Consider the following 17,056-nt stretch of genomic DNA (forward strand, 5'->3'; position numbering starts at 1 on the left):
TTAGAGTTCACTGCACCTCAGATTGCAGTGCAAATAAATGCTTCACAGAGTTCAAGTAACAGACATCTCCACATCAACTGTTCAGAGGAGACTGCGTGAATCAGGCCTTCATGGTCGAATTGCTGCAAAGAAACCACTACTAAAGGACACCAATAATAAGAAGAGAATTGCTTGGGCCAAGAAACACGAGCAATGGACATTAGACCGGTGGAAATCTGTCCTTTGGTCTGATGAGTCCAAATTTTACATATTTGGTTCCAACCGCCATGTCTGTGTGAGACACAGAGTAGGTGAATGGATGATCTTTGCATGTGTCGTTCCCAAGTGAAGCATGGAGGAGGAGGTGTGATGGTACTTTGCTGGTGACACTGTGATTTACACTTAACCAGCATGGCTACCACAGCATTCTGCAGCGATACCCCATCCTATCTGGTTTGCACTTAGTCCCACTATCATTTGTTTTTCAACAGGACAATGACCCAACACACTTCCAGGCTGTATAAGGGCTATTTGACCAAGAAGGAGAGTGATGGAGTGCTGCATCAGATGACCTGGCCTCCACAATCACCTGACCTCAACCCAATTGAGATGGTTCGGGATGAGTTGGACCGCAGAGTGAAGGAAAAACAGCCAACAAGTACTCGGCATATGTGGGAACTCCTTCAGGACTGTTGGAAAAGCATTCCTCGTGAAGCTGGTTGAGAGAATGCCAAGAGTGTGCAAAGCTGTCATCAAGACAAAGGGTGGCTACTTTGAAGAATCTCTAATATAAAATATTTTATTGAACACTTTTTTGGTTACTACATGATTCCATATGTGTTATCTCATAGTAGTTTTGATGTCTTCACTAGTAAAAATAAAGAAAAACCTTTGAGTGAATAGGTATGTTCAAACTTTTGACTGGTACTGTATATATATCCATTGATTCTTGAAGAATATAACTTTTATAAATGCCTCATGAGTTTAGTTCAATTGTCACACTCCATGAGAACCAAAAATATAAGCTTGTTTCCCCCCAATGTTTGTAAACATTGTAAATGTAAACAACCCCTGTATAGCCTCATAACATGGTTAAAACAATAATTTTGATATCATGGATAATCAGTCCTTGCATTCATAGCTATGTCTATTAATCTGAGAGGGATTACATTTCTCCAGGCCCATCCCTCAGTTTTTTACCAAAACAGAGGCGGGGTGACTGTTTTCTTATTATTTCATCTGATGATTTGCCCTTCAAACAGTTGCATATTATCAAGATATCAAAGTGTCACCAACAAAAAGGTAAACAATAGGCCTATAGCAAATGCAGCATATGGCATTAATTTTTCACATGTAAATAGCACTTTTCAGTAGTGCTCAAAGCATGCCATTCTTTGAGCGCAGCATCGAATCGATGAGCCCAGCATCGAATCAATGAGCCCAATCAGTCCTCAATGACAACAAAATCCTAAACAACTGAGTAGGGGTGGCTAATAAATCCTTAGTTTTGGGGTTATGCTCAGGTAAAACAATTTGGCTAATCTATACTTCCATATTTCCAAGTCCTATTCTTGAAGATCAAGGGGTGTAATATTTATTGGAATGACTGGAATTCTGATAGACTTTGGTTTTTAATGTAAAGATATAATTTAATCATATTATTATTATATGTAGTAGAAAGCGATGGGTTAGAAGGAGCCTACATAACCAACTCATAAAGTAAAATTTAACATCCATATATGGCCAGCTATATAAACTTGAACATTGATTTATCTAGCAATATGTTGTTAAATTGGTAACGTACATTTCTAAAAGTTACTGAATGTAATCAGATTACGTTACTGAGTTTGGGTCATCCCAAAGTCCCGTTACTGATTAGTTACTAGTTACCTGTCCAAAATTGATATGGACACTACTTTAACGATGTCATCATATTCCCAAACGTTTATAGTTGAAGTTAGAGAAACAGTCATTTGCCCCCTTTCTACTTTTTGCGTTACAAAATGTGGGATGCGCATAGTGTTGTGGTGCTCGATTTGGCCTCTGCAAGCCTTCGGAGGCGCCGCGATTACATCACAGCCTCATTTGTTTAAAGCATAAATTGGGTTTAGCAACAATGCGACCGAGTGTCGGAGGTGCCACACATGAATAGGCTACATCTGTCGGTACAAACTATCTCTGGGAAGATTAGAAACAGATTTAAGAAACTTTTCTAAGTTCAAGGCATGACTGAATAGCCTACAGAAGGAGATATTTCCGAGGTAAGATATCTTTAAGAATACTGTAGAATCTAAATGGTTTATGATTGAAACCACTTCCTGGTTGTGCTCTACCTACCGGGCATTGATGCCGCATTCAAAACAACTGAGAACGAGGAAAAATACGATGTCAAATCATGACTTTAGTGAGCTTCATATCTGAGCGCTAAAAAGAGGCCAGTTCCCGAGTAGGAATTTCGAGTTGGATGACTGTTTCAAATCGATTTCAGAGTTTTGAGCTCCCAGTTGTTTTGAACACGGCATTAAACACGTGTGGAACAAAACACACATGTAGCCCGAGAGTAGGCCAATTGGGTAGTTTTATTAAGACAATGTACATTGATTCAACGATAATGACAATAATATGAGTGTATGATAAACATGTTGGGTTCTGTTTACTGAGTTGGCAGCGTTTCCTATCACTAAAAGTAGGGCTATGTGTATGATCGGATGACTGTCTGCCAATGGATCTTGAGGATGGATCAAAGATGATAGCTCTAGTGTCCTTGCAATATGGGATCATTGGGACATCCTTACCTCATTTGAAGTTTTCCTTTAAAATTGTTACGGTAAATGTAGGGTTTAGGGTAGGGACGTCCCAATGATCCCGGATAGCGCAAACTGTAGTCCTGGAATGGCGATTACAGTGTACAAAACATTAGGAACACCTTCCTGATATTGAGTTTCACCTCTCATCTGGTCAGTCTATGTAAAGAAAAGGGAAGGTGTTCCTCAGTGCAGCTCGATTCATGGCATAATCAAGTGAAATGTCTCCCTCTGGTGTTTGAAAGAAAATCCCACATCTGCATTGGTATGACAGAGGCTATTCTAATTAGTAGTGTTTTATTAAATGTAAATTATATAAGCTATATTATAGTATTTTAAAAGGCTACTTGAGTAGGTTTTTTAACTAGCCTACGTATAGATCTATATATATGAAGGGCACATGGCCAGTGAGTGGATAAATACATGTTTGACAATATTTGTCATAAATATAGGCCTCATAACATATTTTTGCCTCTAGTGACGTTCATGCTTGATTCTGAGAAGATGGCAAGCAGCTCCGAATTTAAGTGTGTTGAGTTTGCGGTAGTAGACAAGGAGGACATCTTTTTTCAAGGTAAAGTGGTGCTTTAAAAGATTGACTGAACTTTGTTTTTTATATCCACACGTGTAAACTACCATTTAAAAAAAGAATGTGAATAATGTTCAAAGCTTTGTCAGAGATGTCACCCTCTGCTCCTTGTGTCTTTGTGTTTTCTTCATGTTATCTGTGTGGACTGATTCCCTGTAAAGTCGAACATGAAGGTAATATACATTTCTAACAATTACTATTACAAGTTATGTAGATGTGGCTCGTCTTACCTAGACCATGTGCTATTTAGTTCCAGCTGAAAGAGAATAGAATGTTAAAGTAACTGTCCAGTGAAAATCTCACATTCTGTTAGCTCATACCCAAATAATGTTGTTGACTCCAGCTATACTCATGTTTGTGGCCAAGGCATAAATTGGAGAAAAAACACTTCAAAAACCACACCTCAAACTTGTATCTCAAACAGAACATTTAAAAAATGCCTTCTATTTCCTCATAGAGGATGATGCCATCAGAGATGCTGTATATAATGACGAGATGGTCTTGTCTCCACCCTAACAATGGGAGTCATTGTCCTAAAGGCGGGAAGGCAGGCGGTCTGCTTACTGGTCTGCTTATCGCTGTATTCCCACGTGGACAGTTTTTGACGGGAGTGGATCCTTTCGCTTAGCCTCTTCCTCTCTGATGTCATCCTCCTGAGGACCGGTATATGCCCATACCATTCTGTTGTTGGTGTACGCTCACACCATTCCAACACAGATAAATTGCTTTTTAATATACTTTAAATCGTTTTTCTTTCAAATAATATTCATATTATATATTAAATATTAATTTATTATTAATTAACTCGTATTGTAATTAATTATAGGTCATATTTCATATAAATCTGAAAACACTGGACAGTTACTTTAAAACATGTACACTGAACACCTTAATATTGAGTTGCACCCCCATTTTGCCCTCAGAACAGCCTACAAGGTGTCGAAAGCGTTCCACAGGGATGCTGACTCCAATGCTTCCCACAGTTGTGTCGAGTCGGCTGTATGTCTTTTGCAGTTCTTGACACAAACCGGTGCGCCTGGCACCTACTACCATACCCCGTTCAAAGCCACTTAAATCGTTTGTCTTGCCCATTCACCCACTGAATGGCACACATACACAATCCATGTCTCAATTGTCTTAAGGCTTAAAAATCCTTCTTTAACCTGTCTCCTCCCCTTCATCTACACTGATTTGAAGTTGATTTAACAAGTGACATCAATAAGGGGTCATAGTTTTCACCTGGATTCACCTGGTCAGTATGTTTTGTATACTCTGTGTGTTAGAGCCGATTTGGACATATTTGTATAAAAGACTGAACATACTGAGCTCCATGTACATTTGTGTAAATATATTAATGTATATGATGAAATATTAGGTACATACCTTTATGATTTATATTTACCTGATTGAGATATATTCATTTGTTCTTAGTGTAACTCAGTTTTTGGCCCCGCCTCTTGCCCATTCATTGTACTGTGTTAAGTGTGTTAGTATAAAGGCAGGAAGTTGGGCCTTCGGGGGAAGGAGTCCTTGCTAGACGCGGGAGCGGTATAGTTTTTTGACCATACAGATATACATACAGACAGGTCATGTTATGTATTTTCCATATCAAGTAATCTATGCTTTAAGTTGATTGGAGAATCATTTTTTGTTAGATATAAGAAGAATAAACATTTTTGTTGCACCATATCCCTGGATGTCATTGAATGTTTGGCCGTTTGGAAACCTTGAGTGTGGACTGTATGCGTACGAAACAAACCCGCTTCAGGCTTGGGCAGTGGCTATGGTAAAGAGGAAAGGAGCCACTACACTGTGTATATCACACTGTCAAATGTTTTTTGTTTGTTGTGTTCACACATTCCCTCCTCTTCTGCAGATTTAGAGTCGGATGATTTTAAAAAGGAGAATAATAAATGCTTCCAAAAAATGATCCAAATCAAGAACAACCGATTCCTGGTTGTAGATGAAGAAGTTCTCAAGTTTAAAGAGCGGAATAAGGAGCAATGCAAAGCAGGTAAATGTACCTAGAGAACCCAATTTGCTGGGGTTAAAGTTATTCATCACTGTGAAGGATTTCTGTCATATGGAATTGGCCACTCACGGTTTAATACATGTACAAAATGATGAGAGTGAAGTCTTGAATCTCGCTCATTTCAAATCTGCAGTGTTGCTCGTGGCAACTTCATTTCGCTGAGTCTACCTCTAAGTTTAAGTCATGGGATTGTTTTGGGGCTTTAACCCCTGAATCTGTGTCCAGTAAACCGGCCCTCAACGTATAATACAGAGATTAGGCTACTGATGCGCTTGCTGCATATCACAACCCCATGCATCAGGGAAGATCATGTGACATCCTTATGACAAAAACGTGCAAAAGTACTTTACGCATATTGCTGCAAGACATATTTCCATCTGTTGGATGCATATTTTTTTCTTGTTATCTGGTTTCTAGATGATTGCCGGTTCAATATCCAAGTATATAGAAACAATGACATTGACAAGCCCAGAGGAAGCGCTGTTATTCTCTCTGTGACATCACCTTGTAAGCAAACTTATATGGTGTGCTGCAAGAATGGGGACCAAGGAGTTTCTGCTAAACCACTGGTAAGCATACATTTTGAAATGCTTACATCTACGTTACATTTAACGTATGGCTTAATTTCACATTTTACAGCTGAACTTCCCACAAAGCAATAGACACCCTCTGTACAGTCTCTGTAGCCTTAGTTTGGGTTAACAACTGGGTTGGGTTCAGCAGTCGTTCAAGAAAAACAAAAATCGGTGTTCTCCTTATGAGATAAGATCAGGAAGTACATTCCCATTTCATAGTTTCTCCCTACTGAACACAACCCAGGTGTGATTATTACTGTACCTTCATACCAGCTGTTCGCACAAACAAACTTCACACTGACAAGACAAAGGTAACCCCCTCCCTCTATTTTCCCCCAGGAGCAACCTTTGCCTGACCAAATTGGCAACTCACAACATGAGGCTGTGTTCTTCATGGAACTAATTCCTGGTACATCTCAGTACAGATTTGAGTCATCGCTGTGGTCTAGGTCATACTTGAGCTTTGAGGCTGGACCAGATGCAGAGCTCATGAAGTTAGTTCTCAGGGAGGTGCCTGAGGATTGTGTGGATGAGAACTGTAGTATGCGCTTACTGGCATGTTGAGTTTCTGGTACTTTTGTTAAGCCACTGTAAATACTCAGTGTTTTTTTTATATGCTTAAATACCCATTATAGAGTAGTAGTATACACTTAAGTTTGATTGCTTAGTCATTCTGACCAGTTATCAGACACGGTTTCTACCTGTGTGTAGTCTACCGTCCTCTGTATATGCTCTGTATTAAACTGATTTAATACATAATCAAATCCATATCCACATTTATTCTGAAAAGCCTAAAGGTGCATTTTTCTTCCCAAGCTAATTTGTGAGTAACAATCTAAACGGATTGGTGATGTATAAATCGACGGGCACTAATAAACAGACAACACAGCTGAATTTCCAAAGCCATTTAAACTTTTAGACATTTGAGTAATATGAGAACAAAGACATACCTTCATCTTTCTTAGATATTTAACAAGGACAACTCTTACTTGTTTCTGCCAACACTCCCAACAGAACCAGAACAAAGCTCTGCCATTTTGACCAAGTGCATGCGCCCGCTGTTGACTTCATTTAATATTTGATGCTAGCTGTACTCAACTTGACGCGTAGCAGATGTTCATACATACACACACTTGATCAGATAAATGAAAAGTGAAATTCCTGCCAACAAGATTGTACTATGCTAAATACTCAAGCAAGAGTATGATGCCAGGCACAGCTGAGAAAGTAAATTATGCACATTATTACAAAACCAGGATATTGTCATTGGATAATTATTTAAAACACGGCCTGGTACAGGAGGAAGTGCAATGGTGTACAGATCAGTATGGCTACTCTTCTACATGCTCCTGGGATGTGCTCAGTGAGGTGAAACGTTCAGAACATTGCAGTTAGACATTTAATGAATAGAGCTGTGGTGATGCCCAATTCCACATGACAAATCATATCAGTTATACGACATGCATATCTCAATGTTCTATAACGTTGCACCCTTTCTGAACAGACCCCTGAAGTCCAGAACAGTATGGCTATGGGGTTTAAATACTGCCAGTGCTCACATCCATTTGCTCATGTCAATCAAACCAGACCAGCAAGGTCAAACAGACTAAATGTGTGGCACTAAGCTGACTGCAATGGTCTTGAAGGGCACTAGCTGGTATTTACAGACTGGTGACAGACACAAAACATACCACAATCATCCCACGAATAAGAATGCAACGCCTACATAATAAATTTAGTTAGTACAGAAGAGATGAGAAGTCATTTGCCATACTGGATCTGAAATTCAGGTCAAATATGTAAATCACTGTGGATACTTCCCCAGATAATAAGCAATACACAAGTGTTTGGAATATTAGCGGTTTGATAACAGGCGTGCACTCAGTGAGAGGAAGCTAGAAATGCATTGAATAAACCTGACAATTCCCTATTCTATCTACATAAGATCATCACATCTGTTCTACAAAATGCATTTCTATCTAAGCGTTCTGTAAAATTGCACCCTCCTTAACAGGCCCCAGGTAAAAGTTAACCGTATAACATTTAACCAACTGCAGCATGTGTATGCGTGTTTGGTAGGGGTCAGGGACTACTTATTTAGTTTAGTCCACATAAATCAATAGAAGATTATTAACATGCCAAAAACAGACCTGTTGATGCCCAACACAAAACCTCCAGAACTTAAACATGCAACAAAAAAAGTTCACCCCCCCCCAAAAGAAATCCTGACTCAACATGATTTACGACACTTGTGAATCACTGGTAATACTGGTAATTCACTGGTAATTGTGAAAATTATATATTTATAGAAATGTACATATAATCCCTTGAATGTTCACAATCATACCAGAACAAGACGGCTGATATCCCAGTGCCCACGCCACCCATCCCAAGCCTCAATCCAATCATTTGCTCCATAAGAGGGCCACCGCTTTGCAAATGCCTACATCGTTGTAGTTGAAGTAGCAGAGACCGGCAAAGGTGACAGTCGACAACAGGAAGAGGCCTGCGTTGGCCATCTTGATCTTCGGTTCTCCGTGAACGTAGTCCGTTAAGACTTGTCCAAGCCCCCTGAAGAGAGAAGACAATACAAGAAATGTATGAGACGGCTTAAAACCACAATATTACGTAATAGCCAGTGATGGCAACAAAAAAAGGAATAATAGGTGGGTAAACTATAATCGTGGTGAGCAAAGTAACGCTCCATATACCTTCAATGTATTTTTGCGCAAACGGTGGGTAAACACTAAGGCAAAATAGAAGTGGCTAAACAGCGTTAACCAATGTTCCCTCTAATTTTTTGGGGCACTGAGCTTATTTCAGGTCTGATTGCAAACTTGAACGTGTTTACTGTGAACACAGATGCTGTAGCTGCTTTAATTTACATTTAGCGGTGGCCAAGTAGGCTACTGTGACTATTTGATCATAATGTAGGCCTACCAGCGTGGCCTACCATCAAAACAATGTATGAAAATGCATCCCATAACATTTTAACATTGAAATAGCGGTTCTATCACTCAGCCTACAGTAGCAGCCAATGTGTGATGTTCAATGTAGGCCTACATTCCATGAGACTGTTGAAAAAAACATGCAGGGCTTGACATGAACCTTTTTTTATCCACTTGTCCGTCAGATAAGTGACTGAAAATGTTTTGTTTGATGAAAGAAACCACTTTATAGATAAAATGCATTATTATTATTCCCATAGCATTATTTTAGAGAATCAGACAAATTATGCTACCCTCTGCCTACTTAGCTTATTCAAGCCTGTTTTCAAATACAACAATGCCCCTTTAAGACAAAAAAAGCTTATCTGACTCGTTTTTCAAATATGTCTAGAGTTTTGTGCTCTTGTAGGAAGCAATCACTCCCCTATTGCTGATTATCTATAACTGGGATAACTCACTAACTAGCAAAGGATATGAACAAAATGTGCACATGTGGCTACATGCATCTCTCGCTCTGATCTCAAAACAAGCACATCTACTCACGACCGCTCATGCTGTAAACACAGTCCATTTCAAAGTAAATGGCACAGATCCATATATGGCAATGGGCTATTTGCATATAGGCCTACTGCAGCTCTAATTGTTTATGCCGCACCGGTCTGTGTAGAGTATGGGCTGAGTAGTGGTGTCAATGCAATAGAATCTTACGCCGATGTGTTCTGTATACAACAATCTCTTGCATAGTTGGTTTTGTTTCGGTATGTTGCATTGAAAGTGGCTAATATTGCATTGATTCGATCACAATTGCCACAGTAAAAGGAAACATTGATAGTGTTAACGGGGAAAACTCTAGAACAGTGGTCACCAACCTTTTCTCAGTCAAGATCACTGACTCAAACTGCAAGATGAGATCGACCGCAGAGATTTTTTTAAAACCTGACTTAAAAAACGTAAGCCTATGCAACATTAACCAATTAAAAACAGTACTGTAGCAATGAGGTTTGTGCAGTAAGCGATCACCACATGGGCTTTTCTTGAATTGCTCTGCCAATGCATTGTTCTTCGGTCATTTAATGTATTTTTATATAAAAACATTTGAGGTAGGCTATATAATCACACAGGTAATTGATCAATTGTTGTATTACTTGAGGAACAGCTGCGTGAGAATACATTTGAAATGTTTTGCTTATTTTTATTATCCTGGGCTGATGGTACCTGCATCTGATGGTCAGTCTCAGTGGAGGAAAAGAGCAGCAGACTGAAGGTCTGCCTCTCAACATCCCTTCGCTCTCCCTTTCCTCCACTGACCAAAGGTATGTCTTCCAGCTGAGTCCTAACTTCATAGTCATTATGGGACATAGTCCTGACTTCATAATCTTTGGCTTCCCCAGGGTAATGTTTTGCAGAGGGAAGTGGACAAATGCATAATCTGAATGACTGAAGACCCACCAAGGAGCCACCAAGTCCTTGAGGAACACACCGATAGCTCAAGGAACCAGCATGCGACCTTAGTTAGGCTATTCTTTGTTTAGACTACAGAGTGGGGTGTCTTGTCCTGTTTATGTAGCCCATGTGAAATGGCTAGCGAGTTAGCGGTGCGCACTAGTAGCGTTCAATCAATGACGCCGCTCTGAGACCTAGAAGTAGTCGTTTCCCCTGCTCTGTAAGGGCTGCGGCTTTTGTGGAGCGACAGGTAACGATGCTTTGTGGGTGACTGTTGTAGATGTATTCAGAGGGTCCCAGGTTTGAGCTCAGGGCGGGGCAAGGAGAGGGACGGAAGCAACACCATTACATTGAGAACAAACTGAACTGGAAGCATTAAGGCATGAGAAATGGTGAAATCCTTGAAAGATGCCTAAAGAGATAAGCCAATGTACAAAGCAGTGGCCTTGGAGGACAGAGCTTCGTAGGCGTACTCATAGTGTTCCTCAGTTAACTGGACAATGGTGCTATTTGATGACTCCAGTTCAAATAGTGGCACTCAAACATTAGCCTTAGCAAGTAAGGCAAAGTTAAATAGTACTGAGCGCAGTTTTAAAAATTGCTTCATTATAGTCCAAGGCACTTAACAAAAGTAGCACAAATGGAAAAGCCACTGTGTATTACACATGACCAGCATTCTTAAGTGTAATCTTGATGTTTAAAAAAATGATCATATGAGTGTGCATTTCAACTCCTCAGTGACAAGTTGGCAACAAGTCTGACAACTGGAAATTAGCTGGTTTTCATTAGAGGGACATGCCTTGAGGATATCCAAGTACCCAAAACGAAAAACTAAGTGGTATTAACACCACCCATGACTAGGATTTGTACTTTAAACCTGCCACTTATTTAGTCAGTGGTCTAGCAATGGGATAGTGCTCCAGGGAGACATTTAGCCCACCTCTTCAAAAATCTAAAAGCTCTCGTAAATGAAATGAAAATAAATGCTAAGAACAAAACTGTTTTTGCATGAGCAGAAATGTAGTGGACATAGACTTGGTTGGTTATCCCAACCACTTGCCTACTCCATTGTCCTTCATAAAAGCTTCCGACTGTAGTCACAACACAAGTCATTTTCTGTAGCTGAAAAACTATGGTCTGAGCTCATTCGGAACACGTACAACAATTTTAGTCCGGAAAGGATCGTTTGTGGAAATATGAAAGTAAAAATATTTAACCAGAATAAGGAAGTGAGACCACTGGCCAGTGCCCTTTAAACCAATGAACAATTTGAGGGGAAACTCATCTTACCAGTGGCCATGCAGGGTGAGGGCGGCAGCCAGCGAGTAGTCAACAGCAGGTCCGGGGAAGTAGTAGGCAGCAGGCCCCATTGCCAGCAGCAGTACGCTCACCACACGCTCTCCTGTCCAATGCAGGGAGGCAGCTTTGGACCCAGAGCCGGCTGCAAAAGGGCAAATAACAAAACATTCAATCATACATCCACATGCAGAACTAACCTCTTGTGTAGAGAGGGGGTAATCATTTAAAGACTCATCATTGAAAACAGTGTATTTACATGTATTTTTTAACCCTTTAGCCAGATAGAGATTTATAGTTGGCCTGACATGTTTTTAGCACATAGAAGCAATTACGCTTGTCTATTAGCCTACGGATTTTTGTTGTTGCGTTTAACAATTATCCCAGTCAGTTCGTAACTGAGGTTTATATCTTTCAGGTTTTAATATACAAACATGCTCCAGTGGAGGCTGCTGAGGGGAGGACGGCTCATAATAACGGCGCAAATGGAATGGCATCAAACACGTATTTGATACCATTCCACTGATTCCGCTCCAGCCATTACCGCGAGCCCATCCTCCCCAATTAAGATGCCACCAACCTCCTGTGGCCCGCTATCATAAGTTGTTGCTTAGGTTCTCAAGATTCATGCTTCACTAGATATCACAGTTCAAACATCATGCCATGTGTTGTGAGAAAATAATCAAAATTGAGCTCGGGTATATCCTGTTTCCATTGATTATCCTTGACGTTTCTACAACTTCATTGGAGTCCACCTGTGGTAAATTCAATTGATTGGACATGATTTGGAAAGGCACACACCTGTCTAGATAAGGTCCCATAGTTGACAGTGCATGTCAGAGAAACCAAGCCATGAGGTCAAAGGAATTGTCCGTAGAGCTCTGAGACAGGATTGTGTCGAGGCAAAGATCTGGGGAAGGTTACCAAAACAATTCTGCTGCATTGCAGGTCTCCAAGAACACGGAGGCCTCCATCATTCTTAAATGGAAGAAGTTTGGAACCACCAAGACTCTTCCTAGAGCTAGCCTTTCGGCCAAACTGAGCAATCCGGAGAGAAGAAGAACAAATAAGAATTAGTTCTTGACTGACTTGCCTAGTTAAATAAAAATAAAAAAGGGCCTTGGTCAGGGAGGTGACCAAGAACCAAATGGTCACTTTGACAGAGTTCCTCAGTCGAGATGGGAGAACCTTCCAGAAAGACACCCATCTCTGCAGAACTCCACCAATCAGGCCTTTATGGTAGAGTGGCCATGACAGCCAGCTTGGAGTTTGACAAAAGGCACCTAAAGGACTCTGACCATGAGAAACAAGATTCTCTGGATGAGATTCTCTTTGGCCTGAATGCCAAGCGTCACGTCTGGAGGAAACCAGGCACCACTCATCACCTGGCCAATACTATCCCTACGGTGAAGCATGGTGGTGGCAGCATCATGGTGTGGGGATGTTTTTCAGCTGCAGGGACTGGGAACCTAGTCAAGATCGAGGGAAAAATGAACAGAATAGTACACAGAGATCCTTGATGAAAACCTGCTCCAGAGAGCTCAGGACCTCAGACTGGGGGAAGGTTCACCTTCCAACAGGACAACGATCCTAAGCACACAGCCAAGACAACACAGGAGTGGCTTTGGGACAAGTCTCTGAATGTCCTTGAGTGGCCCAGCCAGAGCCCGGAAATCTCTGGAGACCAGAAAATAGCTATTCAGCGACGGTCCCTATCCAACCTGACAGAGCTTGGGAGGATCTGCAGAGAATGATGGGAGAAACTCCCCAAATACAGGTGTGCCAAGCTTTTAGCGTCATTCCCAAGAAGACTTGAGGCTGTAATCGCGGCCAAAGGTGCTTCAACAAAGTGCTGAGTAAAGGGTCTGAAAACTTATGTAAATGTTTTATCCATTTGCAAAAATATATTAGCCTGTTTTTGCTTTGCCATTATGGGATATTGTGTGTCGATTGATGCGGGGGGGGGGAACGATTTAATACATTTTAGAATAAGGCTATAACGTAACAAAATGTGGAAAAAGTAAAGGGGTCTGAATACTTAACGAATGGACTGTATGTACCAAACAACATGTCAGTGGGGACATCACTAACCGCGGCTCCCTGACAATAAATGACTTAACCCCCTCTCTCAAATCCTTCTTGCATGAGACAGCTCAGTATACAAGAGAGAGCAAAAAAAATACTTGAATCCCCTTAGGTGTAGGGCTGTAGGCTCTAATACTTATAATATAGGCCTACCACTATCACCTTACATAAGTATCCTAGCCTGAACATTGATTACTTTAAGAAGTCACAAATCACAAACATACTATTATTAATCTTTGAGTACTACAGGCAAACTTTAGGCTATCGGCAAAGCTCTTATATCGTGGAAACAAACCATAGAGAGATGAGGATCCATGAATCCTAGCAGTCAACGGGTAGGGACAGTCCTGGTCCTTTTGCTGTGCAACCAGGGGTCGAGAGAGGAGAGAGCTACGATAAAACAGAGCTGTGGGGAGAAGACAAGAAATCAGTGTCATGAGCAATTTTTCAACTAAATCACAATATTTACTGTTCAATTATAAGTAGGCTATAAAATAATGCAAAGCAACAAAAACCAATAAAGCTTAGGCTACACTGTAATGTAGACAGTTGTTCACACATGGCTCGGTTCCAAAATGTGAATATTATTACACATAGGCCTTTATAAATCAGAGGAGGCGTCTTTCTTTCCTCAAACTGCAAGGAGTATCATGAATAAACCATTCCATTATTGTGGTTGTCAGCAATCACAGGTAGCCTATCTGGTTTATACATTTTTTTGTGGTAACTTGTTTGTGTGTCTTGGTAGTTGTTAAAAGTAGTATAAGTACAAGTAGAGGTCACATATGGTAATGGCAGATATTCGAGGAACTGAAGTTTTGGCAGCCAAAGACCATATACTGTAGGAGTATGAATGAATTGGATTCATGCCACAGTATGTGGGATTGATAGGGGAAGAATAGCCTAACATGTATATAGAATATTTTGAAAAGTGATAGATTACGTTGATTATGTTGAGGTGGCCTTAATTCCTAACAAGCATGAGGCCTAAAACTGATACGAAAAGTTTAGAATCGAGGTTGATCATTTTAGTTGCTCAGGCTATTTTACGAGATGCGTTAACAGATTTGATTCAATGCAGTGACGCCAATAATTGACGTCAGTGACAGCTCGCGCAGGAAGCCTAGCGGTTAAGATCTTTGGGCCAGTAACCAAAAGACCCCGAGCCGACTAGGTGAAGTCACTATGAATTTGAAAAGTCGTACGTTGCTCATCCATCAGCTAACATTACGTTAGCTTGCTAGCACATTACAATATGTAACGTTACTTTTGGCAACAATCTGTAATTCTCAAGAACAACAATATGAAATACACACAAATGTGGAATTAACATACAGTTACACACAAAGACACTTACGTTTGACACCTCTGTGACAGACAGAACTTATCCTGACGATGGCCGCCATGACAATTAACCAACCAAGGTCACACAATTTACCCGGATGTAGTTGCTGTTTTGTCCACTGCTGATCAGGGGTATATAAGCACTGGGTGATAGTCGACTGTGGATGCTTTTTCATGTTATTCTCATGTGCCACACAAACTGCATTTTAATGCAAACAATGATCCAATGTTTGATTGATCTTGGTTTAATAGGCTATTTCCAATAATAAAGTATAAGAAACATACATCAATTTTGAGCAAACGTTAGGGACAATGTTGATCTGCAAAAATAGAAGACTGCACATTGCAATATGTTACCAAATGTATTATAACAATTTCGGTAAAAGGGATGGGGCTAGAGACATTTAATCACTCTCAAATTCATAGACAGAGATATGGTAGCAACGACTGACCATCCATGATTTCAAAGGTATAGTTTTAACTATGTTTTGAGGCTATACAGTGTTTGATTATATTTACTTCGTTTACAAACATTGGAGTAAAACAAGCTCATATTTTGGGTTCTGATGGGGTACAACAGTTGAACTAAGCTCATGAGGCATTTATAAATTACATTCTTAAAAATATATGGGTACACCGCAGTACATCATTAAATTATAAATAAAAAAATGGATACAGCAACTGCAGATTACCCTTTTAATCTGAATAGATAGCAGTAATTATATTAAAGGGATAGTTCACCCAAATTAAACAATGGCATATTGGTTTCCTTACAATTTAAACAGTCTATGGACAAGGTATGACAGCAATCAATGCTTTGGTTTTGTTTACCTGGCTACTGTTTCAATAAAAATAAAAGTAAAGCATTTGTGGCACAAATCCAATGGAAGTCAATGGTACCTATTTTTGCATTTCTGTCCTTCATATCCAAATCATCTATAAGTGACTTCATTGAGTTACATAATCCATTTTGAGATACTTTAGGTTGGTGCGTGAAAATTCAGTGGTGTAAATACTTAACTAAAAATACTTTAAAGTACTACTTAATAAGTTTTTTTGGGTATCTGTATTTTACTTTATTATTTATATTTTTGACTACTTTTACTTCACTACATTCCCAAAGGAAATAATGTCCTTTTTATTACGCCCATACATTTTCACTGACACCCAAAAGTACTCGTTACATTTTGAATGCTTAGCAGGACAGGAAAATGGTCCAATTCATGCACTTATCAAGAGAACATCCCTGGTCATCCCTACCGCCTCTGATCTGGCGGACTCACTAAACACACATGCTTCGTTTGTAAAATAAGATCCGAGTGTTGTAGTATGTCACTGGCTTACGTAAATAAATAAAAAAACAAGAAAATGGTGCTATTTGGTTTGCTTAATATAAGGAATTTGATACTTAAGTATATTTAGAACTAAATACTTTTAGACTTTTACTCAAGTAGTATTTTAATGGGTGACTTTCACTTTTACTTGAGTAATTTTCTATGAAGGTATCTTTACTTTTACTCAAGAATGACAATTGGGTACTTTTTCCACCACTGTGAAAATGCTAATATATTGTAGGATCCATTGACTTGCATTGAATTTGTGGCTCAAATGCCATACCTTGTCCATATACTGCTTACAGTGTAAGGAAACCAATATATAATTTGGGTGAACTATCCCCTGAACAGAATCTATCCATTAGATTGCATGTGGGTATCCTATTATTAAAACGTTCACATTGTTTTATTAATGGTGCAATATACAGAAAATGCTCCGCCATTTCCTGTTTGCAAAAATGTGAATAGTTCCCCTAATTTCACGTGACAAAACAAGCAAGTATAGTGTAGAGAATCATTGTACCATCTAAACAGCTGTGAAATATATTTTCCATATCCCAAAATATTATATTTTCAGCTGGTTGAAGCTGGTGTATAAAACCAAAAGTAAAATAGCAAAAACTAAAC

The 17,056-nt window shown here is 39.7% G+C and overlaps 2 protein-coding genes across 2 annotated transcripts; one reads left to right on the top strand and one right to left on the bottom strand.

Annotated features, from left to right (window-relative positions):
* Positions 1–1,938: 1,938 nt before the first annotated feature.
* Positions 1,939–6,738, top strand: LOC139547901 (interleukin-18-like). Its single transcript, XM_071357069.1, has 6 exons — positions 1,939–2,240; positions 3,262–3,357; positions 3,534–3,545; positions 5,249–5,386; positions 5,822–5,973; positions 6,319–6,738. Exons 2-6 carry the CDS (start codon positions 3,270–3,272, stop codon positions 6,541–6,543), a joined length of 615 nt encoding a protein of 204 aa, XP_071213170.1. The 5' UTR covers positions 1,939–2,240; positions 3,262–3,269; the 3' UTR covers positions 6,544–6,738.
* A 131-nt stretch (positions 6,739–6,869) lies between these two features.
* Positions 6,870–15,207, bottom strand: LOC139547902 (succinate dehydrogenase [ubiquinone] cytochrome b small subunit B, mitochondrial-like). The gene is made up of 4 exons (XM_071357070.1): positions 15,109–15,207; positions 14,047–14,157; positions 11,661–11,811; positions 6,870–8,550 (listed from the first exon to the last, which is right to left on the bottom strand). The coding sequence occupies exons 1-4, from the start codon at positions 15,155–15,157 to the stop codon at positions 8,385–8,387; spliced, it is 477 nt and encodes a 158-aa protein (XP_071213171.1). The 5' UTR covers positions 15,158–15,207; the 3' UTR covers positions 6,870–8,384.
* Positions 15,208–17,056: the final 1,849 nt, after the last annotated feature.

This window comes from Salvelinus alpinus, chromosome 21, assembly GCF_045679555.1.
Source record: "Salvelinus alpinus chromosome 21, SLU_Salpinus.1, whole genome shotgun sequence".
Classification (NCBI taxonomy): Eukaryota; Metazoa; Chordata; class Actinopteri; order Salmoniformes; family Salmonidae; genus Salvelinus; species Salvelinus alpinus.